This window comes from Sus scrofa, chromosome 10 (genome assembly GCF_000003025.6).
Source record: "Sus scrofa isolate TJ Tabasco breed Duroc chromosome 10, Sscrofa11.1, whole genome shotgun sequence".
In the NCBI taxonomy this organism is placed as follows: Eukaryota; Metazoa; Chordata; class Mammalia; order Artiodactyla; family Suidae; genus Sus; species Sus scrofa.
Window position 1 is genome coordinate 60,853,171 of NC_010452.4, and position 19,372 is coordinate 60,872,542.

General features: G+C 45.7%; 1 protein-coding gene across 18 annotated transcripts in view; it reads right to left on the reverse strand.

Annotated features, from left to right (window-relative positions):
- The window catches only part of CELF2 (CUGBP Elav-like family member 2), a 362,707-nt gene extending 348,246 nt beyond the window's left edge, over positions 1 to 14,461 (reverse strand). For 5 of the 18 annotated variants that reach the window (XM_021064237.1, XM_021064236.1, XM_021064233.1 and 2 more), the window contains exon 1: positions 1,504 to 1,653. In XM_021064237.1, the coding sequence (XP_020919896.1) occupies positions 1,504 to 1,577 (74 nt within the window). In that variant the 5' untranslated portion in view covers positions 1,578 to 1,653. Of the gene's footprint in view, positions 1 to 1,007; positions 1,232 to 1,503; positions 1,654 to 6,153; positions 13,384 to 13,445; positions 13,905 to 13,934; positions 14,133 to 14,377 lie in introns of those variants that run through there. The other 13 variants (XM_021064258.1, XM_021064257.1, XM_021064256.1 and 10 more) reach the window with 10 other exon arrangements.

Consider the following 19,372-nt stretch of genomic DNA (forward strand, 5'->3'; position numbering starts at 1 on the left):
TTCTGCCCTGACACTCTAACATACAGAGGAGAAAACCCACAGAACTTTCCAACTAGCTAACGTGGAAACATGTATTAAATGCCTATAAAGATTTATGTGGGGGTGGGTGCAGGACCGAGATCTCCTAAAACAAATACCATGGGAATGTCACTAATCAAGATTCATTTCTCCGAGAAAACTGCCAAAGGGAAATTCAATATTTTACATTATCTGATGATCTTAGTTGGGACAATGAACCCGGCAGTGTGTACAAACCAGTTAACATTCTTAATACCGACTAGAAGGACAATTCACATTTAACAGACTTTCATCCCTCTTCCTGCCTTTTTTTTTTTTTTTTTCCTCCTCCTAAATCCTAGGGGCTCAAATAATTGGCCACTGCGGAGTTTCTCAGGAATCTCTCAGCTCATAACATTTAACATCCTAGAAAAAGAATGGAGCACGGAGCACCGTAGGGGAAAGTTAGTTGCCAAGGAAATGGATCATAAAGCTGGGAATGGCCTGAAAATTGCAAAGGCTACAGCAAAGTGCCGGAAAGAATATGAATGTTATCTTACGATGTGTACAATAGGAAACACTTTATACATACTCTTACTGAGGCTAACAGTCCCTTTTTCACTCGATTAATTGCAGCCTAGATTCACTATCACATTTCTTGCCTGACAAGAGACAACTGTGTATATTCCAAGTCCGAAATGGGCACAGACCTTTCAGACCCGCTCATTGGCAACCCCTTTGGGCTTTTCTTTTCATACCACGCCTGAAATACAAGCAGATCCGACTGCCTTGAGAGTGCCCGAGCCGATAAGAGAAACTTTTCCTATCAAGGCTAACGAGGCCCTTAAAAATGAAGACATACTTTCCTTTCCTCAGGAATCCCAGCTCTTGACTGCTCCCAATAAACTCTCATACTCCAGTTTGACGACGTGTAAAACCACCAGAATCACATTAATCATTAAATTATAGACTGCATATCAGACAAGCCACCGTGATTACGTAAAAATTACCTCTAATTTCTGCAATAGAGTACACCTGGCTCTCTTAATGCTTTATAATTATCCTCCCCTCTTTTTTCTTCCTCTCCTCTCCTTTCACTCTCCTGCCACGGGAAAGAAATCTTTGCAAAGATTAAGTCAGAGGAATCTTTGCAAAGGGATCTTTAACTGGGCCACGAGGGCTCCAGCAGCCCCGAATTTCAAATGACACGAGCGTGCACGCGCGCACCCCACCCTGGGCCGCCGCGCCCCGCTCGCCGCGCCGCCCGGACCCCACGCCCCGACCCCTCCCCCGGACCCCGCGTCCGGCTCGCGGGTCCCCGCCCCGCCCGGTCCCCGCCGCTCCTCCAGACGCGCTCCCACCTCCCCGCGTCCAGCGCCGGCTCCGCACCCCAGGGCGCGGCCGACCCGGAGCCGCCCCCCGCGTCCCCGAGGCGCAACCGCCCGCCCTCGCCCCCCGCGGGGCCCCGGGCCCGCGACCCGGCGGCGGCCGGGCGGCCACACTCACATTCTGTCGGGAACTAGCAGGCGGCCCTCGACCATCATGTCCGGGAGGAAATCCAGCTTGAAGGCAGAAGTCATGTTCACGGCGCGCGCTCTGCGCTCGGGCGCGGGGGGCGGCGGTGCGCGCGGCCGAGGGGCGGCGGCGGCGGCGGCGGCGGCGGCGGCGGCGGCGGCGGGGGCGCAGACAGGCAGGGACAGGTGCGCGCGGCCTCCCCGCGGCGGCCGCCCGAGCCGGCACTTGTCACATTCTCTCCCCGCCCGCTCTCCGCCAATCCCCTCCGAAAGCCAGCGCCCCGGCCACAGGCTGCGGAACGCCAGGTGCGGCGAGCGGGGGCGGAGCTCCGCGCCCGCCGCGCCGCCGCTTAACCCCTGCGGGCCCGGCCGCCCGCCCCCGAGGGAGGCGGCGGCGGAGGGACCGCCCCCGGCCGGCAGCTGCCGGGCTGGGCTCGCCGCCCTCCGAGTCGCCCGCCGGCCTAGGACCCCAGCCTCCGGACAGGCACTCTCGTCCCCGCGCCGACTCTGTCCGCTGCCCCGTTCCCAGGCGCCTGGCACGAGGTCCAGTAACCACCGGTCGTGGGTTGAGTGCCACCGAATTGCCAAAGCCCCGTGCGCTCCACGATCACACCCAAAGTCCCCAACCCAAGCTACGAGAGACGACGAATCACCCCGGGGGTCGGGCGGAAGCTGCCGAAAGGCTCCGCGATGTGCTGTACAAGCGTGCCTGAACTCACAAGAGTCACTGAAATGGCATCCGTGGTTGAGCCAAAGTAAATATCAGCTAAATGGCCCAAGTGACATTTGGGGACTTTTCAGTGCTTTAACTAAAAAGATGCATCCATCTCTGCACAATTATGTGTCCTTTTGTAGCACCCTGCAAACATTAAGAAGTGTACGGGACTGCAAATAAGAAAGTGATGAATCACATGTTTTTTTTAAAGGATACAGCACAAATTGGTCATTTCCAAGTATTTAAGACAGTGATTAATAAACCAACAGAGTGGCTTCGTGAACGAGTGTGACATCTCCGATGGCCTCACAGGAAGCTTCCACACATTTCAGATTTGGGACTGACTGATGAATAGGAATTGGGAAGCAGAGCAGAACTCTCACAACGGCAAGAAGGGAGTTTAATTTTCCCGAGCGATTTGTGAAAATTCTTGAAAGATAGGTATTTATGTAGTGATGTTCTAATGTGGCTTTCTCATTATTGTTTTGCTGTTTGGTTATTTAGAGAAAAGTGTTCAAAATGTCACGAATCTGGAATCTATTAAACTTCTTTGTGGCCTATTTCACATTCGAAAGCAACCTCCTAAATTGCATGCCCGAAGTCTTAACAACTCACTTCTTTTGCCAAACATCACTTTTAATTCTATTTTGAAATCACATCCCGGGTGTAGTCACTGGTAGCCAGAGGGTTAAACAACTAAGTCACATGGAGTTAACTGCATCACGTGGAGTTAAATATACCAGACACCATGATATGGAGAAAAGATTGTTTTTATCTTTTCTCACCAATTTCTTGTGGTATAATGAGAACTGATCATCTTTAGAGGTTACGAGGGAAAATGGATATTTATATGCCAATTCAAAATCCACATATCAATTTTAAATCCAGGCGTGATGCATTGAGCAATTTGGAATAACAGGCCTGGTGTATTTGATTAAGTCCATTCATACTTAATTGACTTGATTTCCTTCTTCAGCTGAACAATATATCTGGCTTTTGACCAAGATCATTCTCATTCCAAGACAGATGTAGGGCTAGGACTAATCATTTTAAAATACTGCCTTTCTGAGGAACCAGGCCTAGGTTCATAAAGAACTGAAAAAAAAAAAAGACGCAGTAAAATGAATTCTTATGCCCCAAATGCCCCAACTTTTCCTAATAATTCTAAGCTACAGTTTTTTCCATACCCTAGCCACTGCAGGCTGCCTTTGAAATTATAAGGATTTTATTGGTCTTTCAATAACCTTAACGAAGTAATTAGCCAGATAAATGAGACAAACCTTGGCAGTTCTTGATTTTCTAGAAATTATTTATATAAATCCCAAATGTAGACAGGGAGCTGATCCCATAAGAAAATTCTTTTCAGAGCAAATGAACAGAACCGGCCTCCAGAAGAGGAGCAAAACACAATAGCAGGAATCAAAAAGAAAAATATTTTCAAATCTGATATGGAACGAGGCTCCAGGTCCATGTGCGTGCTATGAGGTCAAAAAAGCCTCATTAACGCGTACACTTCTGAAATATTTATTTTCTTTTTAATTGCATGTGAATTCGTTGGGAGACGCTGTAGGGAAGCCCTCTTACTGACTTAAGCCTTCTCAGCAGTTTGTTAAATTCGGGGCTCAAATCCCTTGAGGCAATGGTGGCTTCAAGGCAGCTCTTAATCATACCATGAGGAGGGTAAAGCAGTATGAAAGTAGGTCATAGAGGAAGAATGACAAGTGCATAGGTTATTGCCTTATTTAACGACCACAGTGTCCCAGAGTTTTCACTGCACATTTGCTTTTGCCATTTAAAGTTAGAAGCAAAATTGGGGGCAGATATAAAAGAAAACTCACTCTTGAATGAAATACACTGACAGGCGAGAACCAAGGAGAGCTTGTAGCCCGTGCTGCAGCTGAGCTTAAATAGTTTGGCTCCCAAATACATAAATAATAGAATGATCACATGGGCCCTGGATGTAGGTGCCAGAGAGACACAAACCACACCACACACACACACACACCCCCACAGGGTTTTGTTTCCATGATCACAGCACCTCCACAATAGCCGTTTTCAAAAATACAAATGTCAAAAGCTCTTGAGCTTCAAAACAAAAACAAAACAAAACCAACCAACCAAATGCCACCTGATGAAAAGCTTAAATTTCTCATTTGACTGCTCTGGCAGAAGGAAAAAAAAAAAAAGCAAAAAACATCTACAACAACTCCACGGGGCCCCCTTTTTTAATTTTCATGCCATAACAAGCCATCAGGTATCAGGTTTTGGCAGTTGGAGTTATTTTGCAGACAGCTCCGCTGGGCGGCTGCTGGGTTCAAGGAAGCTATTTTACAGCCCAGGATCTTCTCACCAGCAATGAGATGGGAGGAGGCCATCGGGCAGCCCCTCCTGGGCCTGACCTGGGGGGAACACCTCCCTGTGCTGACATCACTGGGGACCTGGGCTGCTGGGAAGAAGGCAGGTTTCTCACCATTTTAGCGTCGGTGTAAAAACCCTTAAGGGCTTCCCTATGCCCATCCTCCACCTTCGCTAATTGTCTATTTCTTTTTTTTTTTTTTAATCAACTTGCTATTCATTTCCCAAACAAAAGGCCATTCAAGAATTGGAAGCACTTCAAGGGAAAGTTTCTGAATGACCTCATTTTATACGAGGCCTTCCGAGGCAATGGGGTGCCCTGAGCTGCTTTAGCACCCCTGCCCCCCTCCCGTCTCCTCGCAAACGGAGTTTCCGCCAGTGGTCACTGCCGGAGCACTGAATTATCCCTGGCAGTTTTAAAAAAAGCAAAACAAAACAGAACAAACCTCTCGAGAGAAGCAGAGCGCTCAGAAATGCACTGATACAGGGAGTGCACACACTGCTCCAACGGGAGAAATCCTATTCCCATCTCCCTCCTCATCAGTGAACCAGCACACAGGACCCTGACTGCAGATCTTTCAACATTTTTGCACAAGTTTAGACCAGAACTTAGAGACAGGGGCCTGCTCTGTTCCGGCAGATGTTTATATGCAAACAGTTCGTCTTCTTCTCCTGCAGACAACTCTGTGTGTTTGAGGACACATTTCCATTTTCTAAATCATTCCTAGGCATCATGTCACGGGGCACAATCTCTAGAAGCAGCAGGCTGGGGCCAGGCGACTACAGGTGTGCCAGGGACACTTCCACCCTCCACGGCCACCTTCACAAAAGCGCTTTTCCCCCCATCTCTCCCCATCACATTTTCAAATTCAAATTTTATCAATATAGCTGTCACGGTGAAAACAAAACAAAACAAAAACAATGCGCGGAGGGCCATGTGGAGCAAGACAGGCCCTGGAGGGGAGTTTCGCATCACTTCCAGCCAATAAATTTGAAATCCACGGGAACTGAAAATCCACATGAATTTTAAGTACCTGGGTGAGCATCTGACTTTGTGGCCATGTGTTTGTTCTTGGCTTACCCCAGTTTCATTAGCAACTTGCAAAAATAAACAACAGTGCCTTTTTCTGTGCTTAAAAAAAAAAAAAACAAACCCTTAAGTGATACATGATAAAGATACATTTTCTCATCTCTGCAAAGAGATCCCTGAGAAAATGCTTCCATCACCAATCCTAAATTTAAAATGATTGTATTCTGCTCCCCGTCCTCCCACTTTTTGGAAAGCTTCTGGAATGGTGACGTCATCACATTCCTAAAGCGACTTGAGTAAAATCACACGCCCATCAAAATGAAATCGCCATTATTAAACTCCTATTTCCCATTTTTACAGGCATTTTCAGCCATCGCTCTCTCCACCCCAACCCCAGAACAGCTGCTAACTGGCTTTTTTTTTTTTTTTCAATCTTGGGTTTTTCTGAATTTATTTTCAATAGCGCAAAAAGGCAAAGATGGTGAATTTCTCTTCCTTCTGAAGAGACCCTCTAAGGGAAGATGGGTTCTTTGCATACATACCTTCGAGCTCGGAAAGGAGGCGCCCCTCTAGAGTTTCCAGAAGCTTCCATCCCAAGGGGATGAAATGTTAAAAGTGTGGGCCTGTCGGACCCAGAGCCCAACCAGCTCATGGCTTCCCTCTCGGACTTGGCTTTGCCTTTGCTTCCTTTCTCCATGACACCGCTGCCACCTTCCTGACTGTCCCTCACTCGGCCTTCTCTCTCTCGCTCCCTCTTTCTCTCTCAAACGGAAGCCAGACAATGCCAGAAGCTTTCCTCCACAGCTGCGTGTCTGCGGAGGCAGGTGCCCACATGAGTGGAGAGGTAGCTGGTGGCTCATCTGTCAGGGAACTCAAGTTTGCCTTGACCAAGGGCTGGTGTCCCCACTGGGAACAGCTGCCTCTGGGCGAGTCCTTCCGGGGGTGGGAGAGGGGGAGGGAAGACTCTGTCCCATGAAATGAATCAATAAGGTATGAAAATTGGGAAGGAGAAGACTAAAGAAAGGGTGGAAGGAGGAAAAAAAAAAAAAAAAAGCTGGCCTGGTGATGTGTACACGAAGGCACTCAGAAAAAAAACAAACCAAAAAACACCTCTCAGGGAAGGTCCCCGTGGCCCCTTGAAGATGCCGAGATTTGTCCAGCTGTATCAGGTCCCCTTGTCTGGTGCCAGCCTGGCGGCGGGAACAAAATGCATACCTATCCGAATGGGGTTTTCAGTTCCCTGGGAATGTGCCCTAAGACACCCCCACCCCCTATCCTGTTGTCCCCAACTGGCCAGAGGGTCTCATCTTACTGCCACGTGCTGTAAATTTGAAAAGGAGAAACTACTGCCTGACAAACCCCAACAGCTGAGTGGTAACAGCTGGGTGGCCACAGCCGTTGGCATAACATTAGGTCCAGACAGAAAGCAGCAACAGGTGGGGGTGGAAGAGAAAGGGAGTTTTAAGCCTTGCGGGGGGAGGTGGTGCCTGAGACCCCTCTTGGTGAGAATCAAAATCTGGACTTGAGAACCCCACTGGCTTGAATGTTCCTCCTTTTTCTGAACAAATACATCTTGTAGAAGAGGAACCCTTAATGAGAGCAAACGCTCGGATGCCTGTAAAACAAAACACGTGAATCTGCTTTACCCACAATGATCTCAGGACACCCCCCCCCCCAACAAAGAGCTTTCCCTTCCAAGGATCAGAAGTCATCTGATAATGGTACCTGCAGATGATCAGACTCTTTAAGGCAAATGCTGCTTTTGCCAGAGGAGTGAAAAGGATGATGAAGATTTAAGAACCAGACGTGCTGGATTCTGCCTGTGATTCCATCAGAACAGCCTGACACTGGGACCATGTCATTTAATTTTCGGATTCGTCAGCTAGACCTTTGTCATGTGCCAGGCCATCATTTCCTGGTAGATGGCTACAAAATCAAAATCTACCGTGATCCCACAGATAAGAGGTGCCCTGTGTTAGTTAACCTAATTATTACTACAGCAATTACATAACCAAGCTATTAAGTGACACGTAGGTTGAAAATACATTAAGGTTTTGAGCACAGGAAATTTTTTTTCCCCTATAATATGGTTCAAATCTCTTAACTATTTTTAGCCCATGATAGAGGTTTTTGAAAATCCCAGCTGATTTTTCTTTAACTTGGCTTTTGATGCTAATTCCCATGAAATCCCTTAGGGGGGAAAAATTCTTCCTGAACACTGGTGTAGCTATCTACACAAGCTAAGTGGAAATGCATTATCTTGTCTCATCTCTGCAGCTGAGGGTAAACCTTTGTTACCAATCGCTTAGCCTCTCAATACTCTCTGGTACAGGCTACTGGCTACACTTGCACTCGTTCACAGGAATACCGCCAAGTGAGGGAGAAGCAGCGATGTGAGCGACCTGATAGTCCGAGGAAGAAAGGGAACCACTTAAGGATGTTGTGCAAATTTGCTTTAATAGCAAAGACAAAACCAGGCTGTTCTAACGACCACGTTCCTCTCCCGCTCCCTCACCCATCCTTCAAGCCCCGCCCCTGTATTATACACCACTTGATACTGTCTTAGCCATTCTGTTCCCTCTCTGTTTCATGCAGCTTCTTAACAACTGAGACTATGTCCTGTATAGTGTATGTGTTGCTTGGTTGGTTCTGATTACAGTATGACAAACCTTGACCCCTTATGCAGATAAAAACTCACATTTCGGTTTCATCATGCTTCAAATTTGTCTATTCTCCCTTCCAAATCTGTTCCCATTATACAGATAGAAGCTGAGAAAAGTGAAGCACAGGTGCTTTGATTCAAAGACCTCATGGACTATAAAGGAAACCAAGATGGATCCAAGTGGGAGTTGTTAGAAGCAAAAAGAAGTGTGGTTTTTTCCCTTTTTCACTGCACCACCTACTCAGTACAAAACCAGACGACACATACAAATCAAAGTGCACCGCGGAAATTCAGCACCGGGGGAAATACAACGCGTTCAAGCATCAAATCTCCAATATTTATCCTTTCACGGTGGCCAAGGAAGGAGCTTGCTTGAGTCCTGACTAAGGATCTCATCTACCCTGAGCTGTGGGTCTGGGGGCCCATTATTTTCCCTCTGTCAGACTCAGTTTTTTCATCTTTGAAATGGGAATAATATAACTGCCACGAACTCTTGGATATCTGTGAGGATTCAGTTCCATAAAAGAGATCACCGAGTGTAGTGCCAGGTACAGAGCTGATTATCAGTAAACCTTTGATTTATTCCTTGCTGCCAATCATGACACTTGCACCCCATGATCTCTGTTTAAATCTGGAACGGGCATATGGGAAGGAAAAGAGAAAGCCGGTCCTGATCCTATTGTTCACGCAGCAGTAAAGTTTTCACTGATATTTCTAAGTCCAGCAGCTCAGCCCAGAGGGGGGACGAAGGGTAGGAGGGCAGGCACCAAGCATCCCAGGGCTGGGGATGCGGGCTCCGCCCCTTTTTCATCAAGTCAGTTTCTGAAGAGAAAGTCAAAATGCATCCTAACTGCCGCCACCGGGAATTCGTGCCACCCATCACCAACTCAGTGCGTTTTCACTTACAGAGATGCTTTCTAAATCATCTCTGAACAAAGGGGGAAGCTATCTCACAGAACCCGAAAGAGAACTGGGGTCCCAGATCAAGATGGTCAAAAAGAAAGGCATGACAACGACCACCGTGTGGCAGGGGCCCCTGCAGCCCTGGATCACTGAGATGGGCAGCTTTTCAGGAGGGCGGCACCAGGTTCTCGGCACCCCTGCAAGTCACTTCACACACAAGCCGGAAGCTGGCAATGCCGCCCACAAGTTTCCACCCAGCTTTTTTTTTACCAATCGCAGCTGCAACCTTTCTCCAGATGGGGATTCAAAAAGCCACTGATACTAGAGGTGGATCAGCCTTATAACTTCCAACCTGACGCTCTTCTTGTCCATGACAAAGTTGGCTGAACCGAATGGTCATGCAGGAAAATTCTGGTTTTTGTTTTTCTCCAAGGGCACGCTGGCAAGCCCTGCTTCATAAACGGCAGTGACGTATCTCCACCGCAGGCAGCCAATCACAGGAGGGTCGGCACGGATGGGGAGGAGGTGGCAGCTGAGCTGCCCTGGTAAGACATGGCACTCTGGGCTGCTGTCACCCTCTCCCCACAGATGCCATTCCCTGCGAGCCATGTGGTCTTGACATACAAGAAAATGCCCTGGGATCTGTCCTCAGCAGAAGAAAGCTGGGAGTCAGATCAACATATCTGCACATAACAATCCCTAATGACATCGCATGACGCAGAAGGCTGCATGTGGGAACAAAGGGTGCCTCATCCCAAATCAGGGTGAACCAGCACATCTCTGAGTTGAGTAGAGGTTCAAACACACACACACACACACACACACACACACACACACGCTCTGCTGTCCCAGCCTGACCTCTGTAGATGGGTACCATGTGATCAGAAAGGTGTTTCGGCTCTAGGACACTTCGTTTTCGGGGCTTAATGGGCAACAACATTAAAACCTCACATATGCGTTCCTTCCTCCGACACTCTCTTCCCCATGTCAGTTCAGGGAAATGCCACAGATTTTAATCCTCTCCCCAAACCACTGCCTCATCTTCCCTACAGAATAAAAGTCACTGCGAAGTTAGAAAAATTCCCAAAGCCAGTAATCACCAAGAGAGAAGCAATCAATAGTTTGATGAAAGGAGAACTTCCCTGCCCCCACAAATCCCCCAGGAATTACCAAAAGGTAGAAAGAAATGCAATGAAGGCTCGTCCAGATGATCTAAGATGTCATCGCAACTGAGTGGAATACACGTGTTTCTGTCTGAAAACGTGCAGATAAAGGCCGTGGAGATGCTCCTAACGAACTGCATTCTGCTGATGACTTTTCCAGAAAGCTCTACGCCAGCGACAAAGTTGCTTGTTTCTTAGTTTCCTCGCAACCACAATTACAGCAAATCAAGGTACGTCTTTCATCGACAGGCTCTGACCCCGTAAAACGGAGCCGTCATTCCCCTGTGACACTCTTCCTTTTGTATTTTACCTTCTTTTCATCACCCTAGGTGTTTCTAGGACTGCGAGCAAGGAACTATCCATCAGCTACATTTTCACCTAATTAACCGCCCTGATTACAATAATTAGTATTGATTCCCCCTTTGAATGACTTCCTAGGTATTCCAGCACAGTCTGCTCTTGCACTCAAGTTCTAGATATGAATATTAATCAAATGCCTTTCTTTGTTTTTTTTTTTTTGGCCCTGTGGGGATATTTCATAAGTGTATACACTCATATTTATAGAAAGAAAAACTGTGAGGTTTCATGTTCACACATAAAGGACTAATTGATATGTTGAAGTTAACAGATCGAAGCCTGGGGTCTGCTGGACACATCCCTGTATTTCTGAGCATCCCCGAGGCTCGTGTGTGAGGGGACAAGGGGTGCAACTGCAACGCTACTGAAAGAAGCCATCTTCCCACTTTGACCCTCTTGTGAGTCCCTTTCTCCAAGTCTGGGCTTAGAATTCAAATTTCTTTTGACATTTGTTTAGGTCATTCTAGAAGGGGATCATTCCCCCGTAGAGGCTGATGGCAGGATACAGATTACATATCTTGTTGCAGTTGTGGAAAGACATGGAGTCAAGTTTGCCAACTTTCAGCCACCTCCTCCTTCCCCATCAGCCTGGAGGAAAAGATAGCTGCGTGGCGGACACTGGAAAGGGGGGTGGAGGGTGTCCGGAATTCTGAACGCTCGTAGTGGATCAAAGCACAGATGGGAAGGGATTTCCCTTAACCTTGAACCTGATATGATCACCCAGGAATTAAAGTGAATAGAGCATGGGTAAATGATGATAATTTAGTCAAAAATTCAACATGGAGGTTTCCAAGATATTTATTTCGGCATGCTACTGACAAGCAGCTGGGGAGCACAGGACACTACTTTTTCCCCAAACCACACACACACACACACACACACACACACACACACATTGCTTTGTGACCTTTGTTTTAAAATAAAAATTTCCCAGGAAAGCAGAATCTAGGTGTGCTGGCAGCAGTGGGCCAGCTTCAGATATAAAGCTTCACCAATTACCTTTTATGAGCTCATCCTAAAAGCAATTATTGGCATACCCAATGGAATGAGCAGTTCAGATCCCTCTGGAAGTAAGAGAACATAATCATAAAATCCACACTGCTCACAATGGATAACTTTAAAAATATTATTATCCTACAGATATGTTTTGGGTCCAGCCAGCCTCTGAAAATATTGTCAGTACAAAAATCTATGTTTGAGCAGGCAATGTATTGAGCTGGAACCATTCATTTTCATAACTCTGAATTAACGCCAACATTTTAACTTAAAAAAATTGAAGGGCATGTGCAAACGCTTAAAAAATGGTTAATGTTTCCTAACTGTTTTCATAAGAAATATATTTGTTCCTTGTTTGCCAGGGATATCACTAATTTGAACCACAATGTAATCCAAGAAGCAATATTTGTAACAAAATATATAAATGCATTTTTTTAAATTTGCCCTTTCAAATGATTTCCTTTCTGTTTTTAAAAGTTAAAATCCTTGATCTTTATACATTTACTAATATTTTTCAATAGACTGCTCGGGCACAAACAACTAATTAAAGCAAAACACTAGACTATTAGAAAAGATACATTCTTTACGGAAAGCCCCCTTAGTGACATGATTTTCATGTAGATCAGCTGATTTGCATGTAGATTTAATATTCTAGGATCAGTTCTTTGACATCGAATGTGAGGACAAAAATGTTTCTAATATCGGAGAAGTTTGAAACAGATTTTTCCATTTTTCTCTTTTTATTTAAAGTCTCAGTCTCACTGTTTGCACCTTAGAAACCAGTACTTATGTTATGAAACGAAAGATTTTTGCAGAGGTGAGGAATGCTTGCCTTGCACAGAAATGCATCTTATAAGCACATAATCATATATCAAAAATCAATATATTCCATAGAGACCTTTAACTCAACAATTTAACAGGCTATATATATAAAGATAGTTTGTGACCAAAATTATAAGGGCAAAAGTTCTCACTTGTCCTTGAATTTCTAAACTATTTACCCGGATTCCAGAAGTGGAGGAAGAGACTAGAAATTATAATTTACTTAAACATTAGAAATATTCTTTTAACTTCTCTTTCATGCTATGTAAGTCCACCGAATAGGCAAATTTTAAATCCTCAAGAATTAAATACTGTAGAGGCATGTCTGATAGCCAGGTATTTGCCAGAATGATAATGGTATTACAAGCAGTCTCAATCAATGAGTTTCTTTCTGTAGTTAACAGAGAGGTAAGCAATAAATCTCTAACTTAATCCAACCAACATAGCTGCAAAATGCAAAAAGCTCTATGAACGGCAGATATTAAATTTTTTAAAAGCACGAAACCACAAGCAAGCAGTCCTAAAAGCTCTCCATTTGGTAGAGTCTATACAAACAAGATTAAAGGAGATAAAAAGGGTGTTGAGAAAGAAAAAAAAAAAAACAAAACAAAAAACCCAGACATGCATTAAGCTAGTTTGACAGCTCCATTGTTCAACGGGTCCCATTGTTAGACCCATAGATGTAGTCAGTGCTACAACGTCTGCTAGCAAATAAACAAAAGACTACATTTTTCAAAGCAGGATGCCAATTCTATCATAATTCTTTCCCTGCTTCCCCAAAGGTGGCTCATTCTTGGTAGGCGGTAGAACCCCCAACACAGATGCAGGAAACAAATATTCGCTTTCAATACAGAGGGACCAGGACGCCATGCACGCACAGAGGTCTTTAAACAGGTATACATTTTGGCAAACAGGATAAAGTGGTCCAAACCTGGTAACACAGAAGGACTATTTAGGTAGGCTAAGTCCAGATTAGAGCGGTATCTGGAACGCAAGTCTAATATGGAGTCTCCTTAGCTCCTTTCTCGCTGATTATTCCGTGCAGAGTGCATAATAATGAAAGAGGCTTAGACATTGCAAAGGAAAAGACAAACCCAGAGCCAGATTCGGAGCCTTTAAAATTATCCACTGGCCGCGCACAAATAGCAGCGAGCAAATACATGATATGCTTGCAAAAGGCAACTCCTGAAAATATAACTCGTCCACGGGAGTCCTTTGCCTTTCTCTTGCTCGCTCTCCCTTTCTCCCAATCTCTTGGTCTCGATTTCCTTTCCTTCTCTCTTTCTCCCTCTCTCTAGATTCTTTCTTTCTTTTTTCCCCCCTTCTAAGATAAGGAAGCGACTTGCTTCAGAGCACAATGATTGTCTCAGCCGGCTCTAGAAACTAGCAAGGCATTCAAACAAAGAACACAACAACATACCTTAAAAGCAGTTCCTCATTTCTCATAGTAACAGCGGATTTGGGACAGCGCATGCTTTCTGCACAGATACACTGATAGTCTCAACAAAAGCCAGTTCAGAAGTGCGCTCCAACATCAATGCCACGGTAGCTGTTCACTAATGCGCGCTCCCCCTCTCTCCCCTCTCCCCCTCTCCCTCTCTCTCCCTCTCTCTCTCTCTCTCTCTTCCTCTTTCCCCACTCTCTTCTCCAGTCAAATTCTGAATGGTAGAGCAAAGGGGTTCCTGCAGATCCACTAAGTAGAAATAATCCTCTCTGACAAGTTATGTTGTCTAAGCATATTTTTCCATGAATACATGGTGCAGCCTATAGGGGTCTTGCTTGCATGCACTGGAGCCTGGCTGGTGTGAGTTCTCCTAATTACCATCTTCAGAAATTGGAAAGAAAAATAAGTAACTCCTTTACCTTTTTCTCTTAGACATTGCATAGCAAAACTGATTTCACGTTTTCTCTCTGCCATCAACTGTTAGCAAGCACTGCAGGTGACTCACAGATGATGTGGGTGGGTCAGGGTGCTAAAAGGGATTTGGGCTTCTCGTTTCTGGGACACTGAATTCACAGTTGGATTCATCTCTTCCTCCCCTCCTGTCCTCAGGAAGAGTGACAAGGGCAAGACCCTTAGCCCCACCCTGGGTTGAGGATGCAGAGGATCACGACTGGGGGACATGGGAAGATTTTAACTCTGTGAGCACCAGACTTCTTGTAGCTCAGAGCATAGTCCACCTGAAGCAGGACATCTGAAGGAGGCAGGCAGTGCAAAGACGGCTCGGTCATACTGAAGTCCTAAAAGGCACTGGAGCATCACCCTCAAAAGACCAATTAGATGCTCCTTGCTAAAACAAGAAAAAAAAATCAGCTTCCCTCCTTCATTATCCTCACCAGGCTTAGCATATACCGTTAGCCAAGGAAATACACACTGTACTTCTGCTGATTGGAATTATGAGAATTCCATGCAGGTTAGCCAAGGAAAAGAGCAAGTGCAACACGCACAGAAAAGATGAGATGCTGTGGACAGAATAGTCAGGTGTCCAAAACTGCAAATGAAGGCATTGCTCCAGGAGGTGTGTGTGGACGGGGAAGCCAAGAAGTCTAGGATGGAGGAAGGCAGAACACAGCAGCAATGGACAGGGATCAGGGCATCCTGGTTTCCTCACTCCCTGGGCCAAAGCACTTCACCTGCCTTCATCAAGTACTAATCCAGAGTTAAATATGTGTGGGGATAACAGTGGAGGGGAGAAAAGAATGGCAGGCCCCACTTCCCTCCCATCTGAAAATCTGGAATCCCCCCTGGTAACTTGCTAGATCTCTGACCTCTGAACTTCATCTTAGCCCCCAGACAGGGAACTGCAGATGTTCCAGAGGACAAAGAAGGTGCTCTCAGGGCTACTGCACAGTAACCTTGCTTAGTTTATCAACAGGGCTGATGACAATACGCAATGGTGACAAAAAGCTGGCCCCATACCTATTTCCATTTGTATTCTTTTTAGGGCCGAACCTTCAGCACATGGAGGTTCCCAAGCTAGGGGATGAATCAGAGCTGCAGCTACCGGCCTACACCACAGCCACAGCAACACCAGGTCCAAGCCACGTCTTTGACCTACACCCCAGCTCACTGGAATGCTGGATCCTTAACCTACTGATTGAGGCCAGGAATCAAACCCACATCTTCATAGATACTGATTGGGTTCCTAACCCAGCGGGCCACAATGAAAACGCCTCCCAAGGCTATTTCTAGACGGCAAGAAGATGACAGGATGAATGGCTTGACGGGGGTCCAATAATGAAGGGGGAACTCTGTCCTTACAACAACTGTATTTTTACATTTCCTTCCTTCACGAAGGCATCTGGAAGTTGCAGAGGGGACGTATCAAAACGAATTCCCCGGCCAGGAAAGACACTACATAAAACCTAAGGTGTTCTTCTGAAGCACCACCAACATCATGTCAATGAGTTTGGAGCCAGAGACCCCTGCAGAGAGAGAGAGAGTTGCAGCTGTGTCCCAAGAGATGCGTGGTGAGGCAGATGTCACCTCACCTCTCTGGACTCTCTTAGTCCCACCAGCTAAAGGGGAGCCACAAATGCTCACTTGTTTTAAAGCACCGGAAGCTTCTGTAATGAAACTGGGTACGTACCATCTGTGCAAATATTAACAATGAGTGGAATGAGCGGACTGCCTCTGGCCATGGCTTTGTCCATCAGAGAAGAGGGGAAGTAAACTGTTCTGACACAAAGCCCTTTTTTTAAAATACTTCCATCCAATTTCTAACAGGGCTAAACTACGAGGCAAGTACTAACATGTAAGACTAATGCATTTGCTAATCCATAAATAGATTCTTAGCACTGGGAGCCAGGGCTACAGTATATGGGGCTATTCCTCTGGTGAAATGAATTATGGATCCCTCATGGTAAGGGCTGGGATGGAATCAAACCACTAAATAGCTTAGACTCCCTCCGCTTCCTTTGGAGTCTAGGGACCTAAAGTAATGAGAATGCAATTGAGGTAAGAGTTTCGTATTTGTCCAAACTCCAGAAAGATGACTGATCAGAGGTCTTACATCCACCAACTTCCTGTGCTGAATCTGGGGATAGAAAGACGAATGACTATAAGGCAGGTATGTCATATTAGACAGAAATTCTTTGATTCCAAATCCACATTGGATTAATCTTTCTTTCTTTCTTTTTTCTTTTAAGGGCCACACCTGCAGTATATGGGAGTTTGCGGGCTAGGGGTTGATTCAGAGCTGTAGCTGCCAGCCTACACCACAACCACAGCAATACAGGATCCAAGCCACATCTGCGACCTACCCAGAAGCTCACGGCAATGCCAGATCCTTAACCCACCCAGTGAGCCCAGGGATGGAACCGGCATCCTCGTGGATACTAGTCAGCTCCTTAACCCACTGAGCCACAAAGGGAACTCTAATCTCTGTATTTTTAATCCACCCAGCTGATACTTGATTAATATCTGTTAAATAAAGGAATGAATTCGTTTTTAACTCTAGCTGATACTTGATTAATATCTGTTAAATAAAGGAATGAATTTGTTTTTAACTCTAGCTGATACTTGATTAATATCTGTTAAATAAAGGAATGAATTTGTTTTCAACTTTTGGGACTTTGGGAAGACTTTTATTTTCAATATTCTTTTATGTAGATTCCTTAACGAATATGTGGGAGGAAAAAAACCACTTGTTATTCTAATTCAGGCACTCCTCTGGCACCACTCGCAACACTGTGAAGTCCTTGGGTGCCACTGTGTTTTACATTTCAAGACCTTTTCACGTTTCTCTGATGAGTCACCGCAACACTGTGGGGTAGGCACAGCTACTTTGCTGAAAAAGTTCAAGTGTAGAAGAATGAGCAACGTGCCCACAGAAAAGTGGATAATGAGGGAGTGTGGGAACTCGGTTTACCAACCCTGGATACGTGTTCTTTCCACTGTACTGCCCTGTGACCCAGTGGCCCCACTGTGCCCAGAGGTAAGTGACAGACACAGACGGGGAGGGCGTAGCTGCTAAGTAATGTTTATTGTAATGAAGAACCTTACAGCTTTCTAATGAGAATACCCTTAGAGAAGAAACAGTAAATGAATTTTAAAAAATTGACTCAAAGGTAATGCGAGGCTACTACTTCTCAATTCCTTTCAAAACTTTATTCCACGGAGTTCCCGTGGTGGCGCAATAGTTAACGAATCCGACTAGGAACCATGAGGTTGCAGGTTCGATCCCTGCCCTTGCTCAGTGGGTTAAGGATCCGGCGTTGCTGTGGGCTGTGGGTGTAGGTCGCAGACGCGGCTCAGATCCCGCGTTGCTGTGGCTCTGGCATAGGCTGGCAGCTCAGCTCCGATTCGACCCCTAGCCTGGAAACCTCCATACGCCTCGGGAGTGGCCCAAGAAATGGCAAAAAGGACAAAAACAAAAACAAAAACAAACAAACAAAAAATTTATTCCAAATGCAGGTTGAGTTGAAACTAGACAGACGAAAAGCTTTTGGAGACCAATTATTTTTCGGTCGCCTACAATAGGAATTCATTGTTAACAACTGTGATTATTATTAAATTTGGTTTGTAGGAGAAAGTTTTTTTGAAAGGATAAGGATCACAGCAGTAATTAGCAAAGACCGGAATGGAAACTTAGCTTCTTTCACCTTCCTCTATATTGGAAAAGCTTTTTTTTTTTTTTTTTAAACTGTAGAAATTAACTGTTTAGCTAATAATGGAAATTTGGTGAGGGAAAAACTGGAAAGGTACAGCCATGTGGAAGTACGGGGGTGAGCTGAGAATCAGCCAGATAGTGTGACCTTCCTAGCTTTGAGCTTCCTAAAAAAAATAAGATATAGTATGCGGGCATTTCTTTATGCTGCCGGTAGTTTCCAGAATAAAAAGCTGGATTTTCAAATGCAACCTTAACTACTCCAAGTTTGTTCTGCCTTCTGTGCATTATCTTTGCATGTTGATATGTTCATTGCAGAAGCAACGGGAAGTACCATTCCAGTGAGCAGGAACGACATGACGTGTGTTAGAGATACAGGGCCTGGTGGTACAGGATCCTTTGATGAAGGACGAGACACTGAAAAAAAATCCAGTCTGCCTCTCAGATTCCCATCGTCAAAGAACCATCTTGAAATGTGAAAGCGCTGAGGCTACTCAATCTCTAGTTGCTAGTTTCAGATGCTGCCTTGGTCCATTCAGGCTGTTAAAACAAATGCCACAGACTTTAGGGGGTGGGCAACAAATACGTATTTCTCACAGTTCTGGAGGCTGGGAATTCCTAGATCAAGGCACCAGCCTGGTCAGGTTCTCTTGAAGGCCCTGCCCTCTTCCTGGTTCAAAGCCGGGACCTCCCTGCCATGTCCTCATGGTGGAAGGGGTGCGGGATCTCTTTTATAAGGACGCTAATTTCACGAAGCTAGTCCGGAGACCCCACCTTCAGATGTCATAGCATTGCACATTAGGATCTCAACATCTGAATCTGGTGGGACACAGGGGCTGGGGGTGGGGGCGACACACATTCAGACCATAGCAGATACCAAGAGCTGCCAGGTGTAACTAAGAAACATTGTGATGAAAGATGGAAAGAACACACAGAATTTGCAACGTGGGGGGTTCCCACGGTGGCGCAATGGTAAAGAACCCAACGAATATCCATGAAGATGTGGGTTCGATCTCTGACCTCACAGCATTGTCTCAAGCTGTGGCATAGGTCGCAGATGCAGCTCAGATCTGGCAATGCTGTGGCTGTGGCATAGGTCGCAGATGCAGCTCAGATCTGGCACTGCTGTGGCTGTGGCATAGGCCTGTAGCTGCAGCTCTCATTTGACCCCTAGCTTGGGAACTTTCATATGCTGCAGGTGCAGCCTTAAAAAGAAAAAAAAAGAAAAAAGAAAAAGAATTTCCAAAGT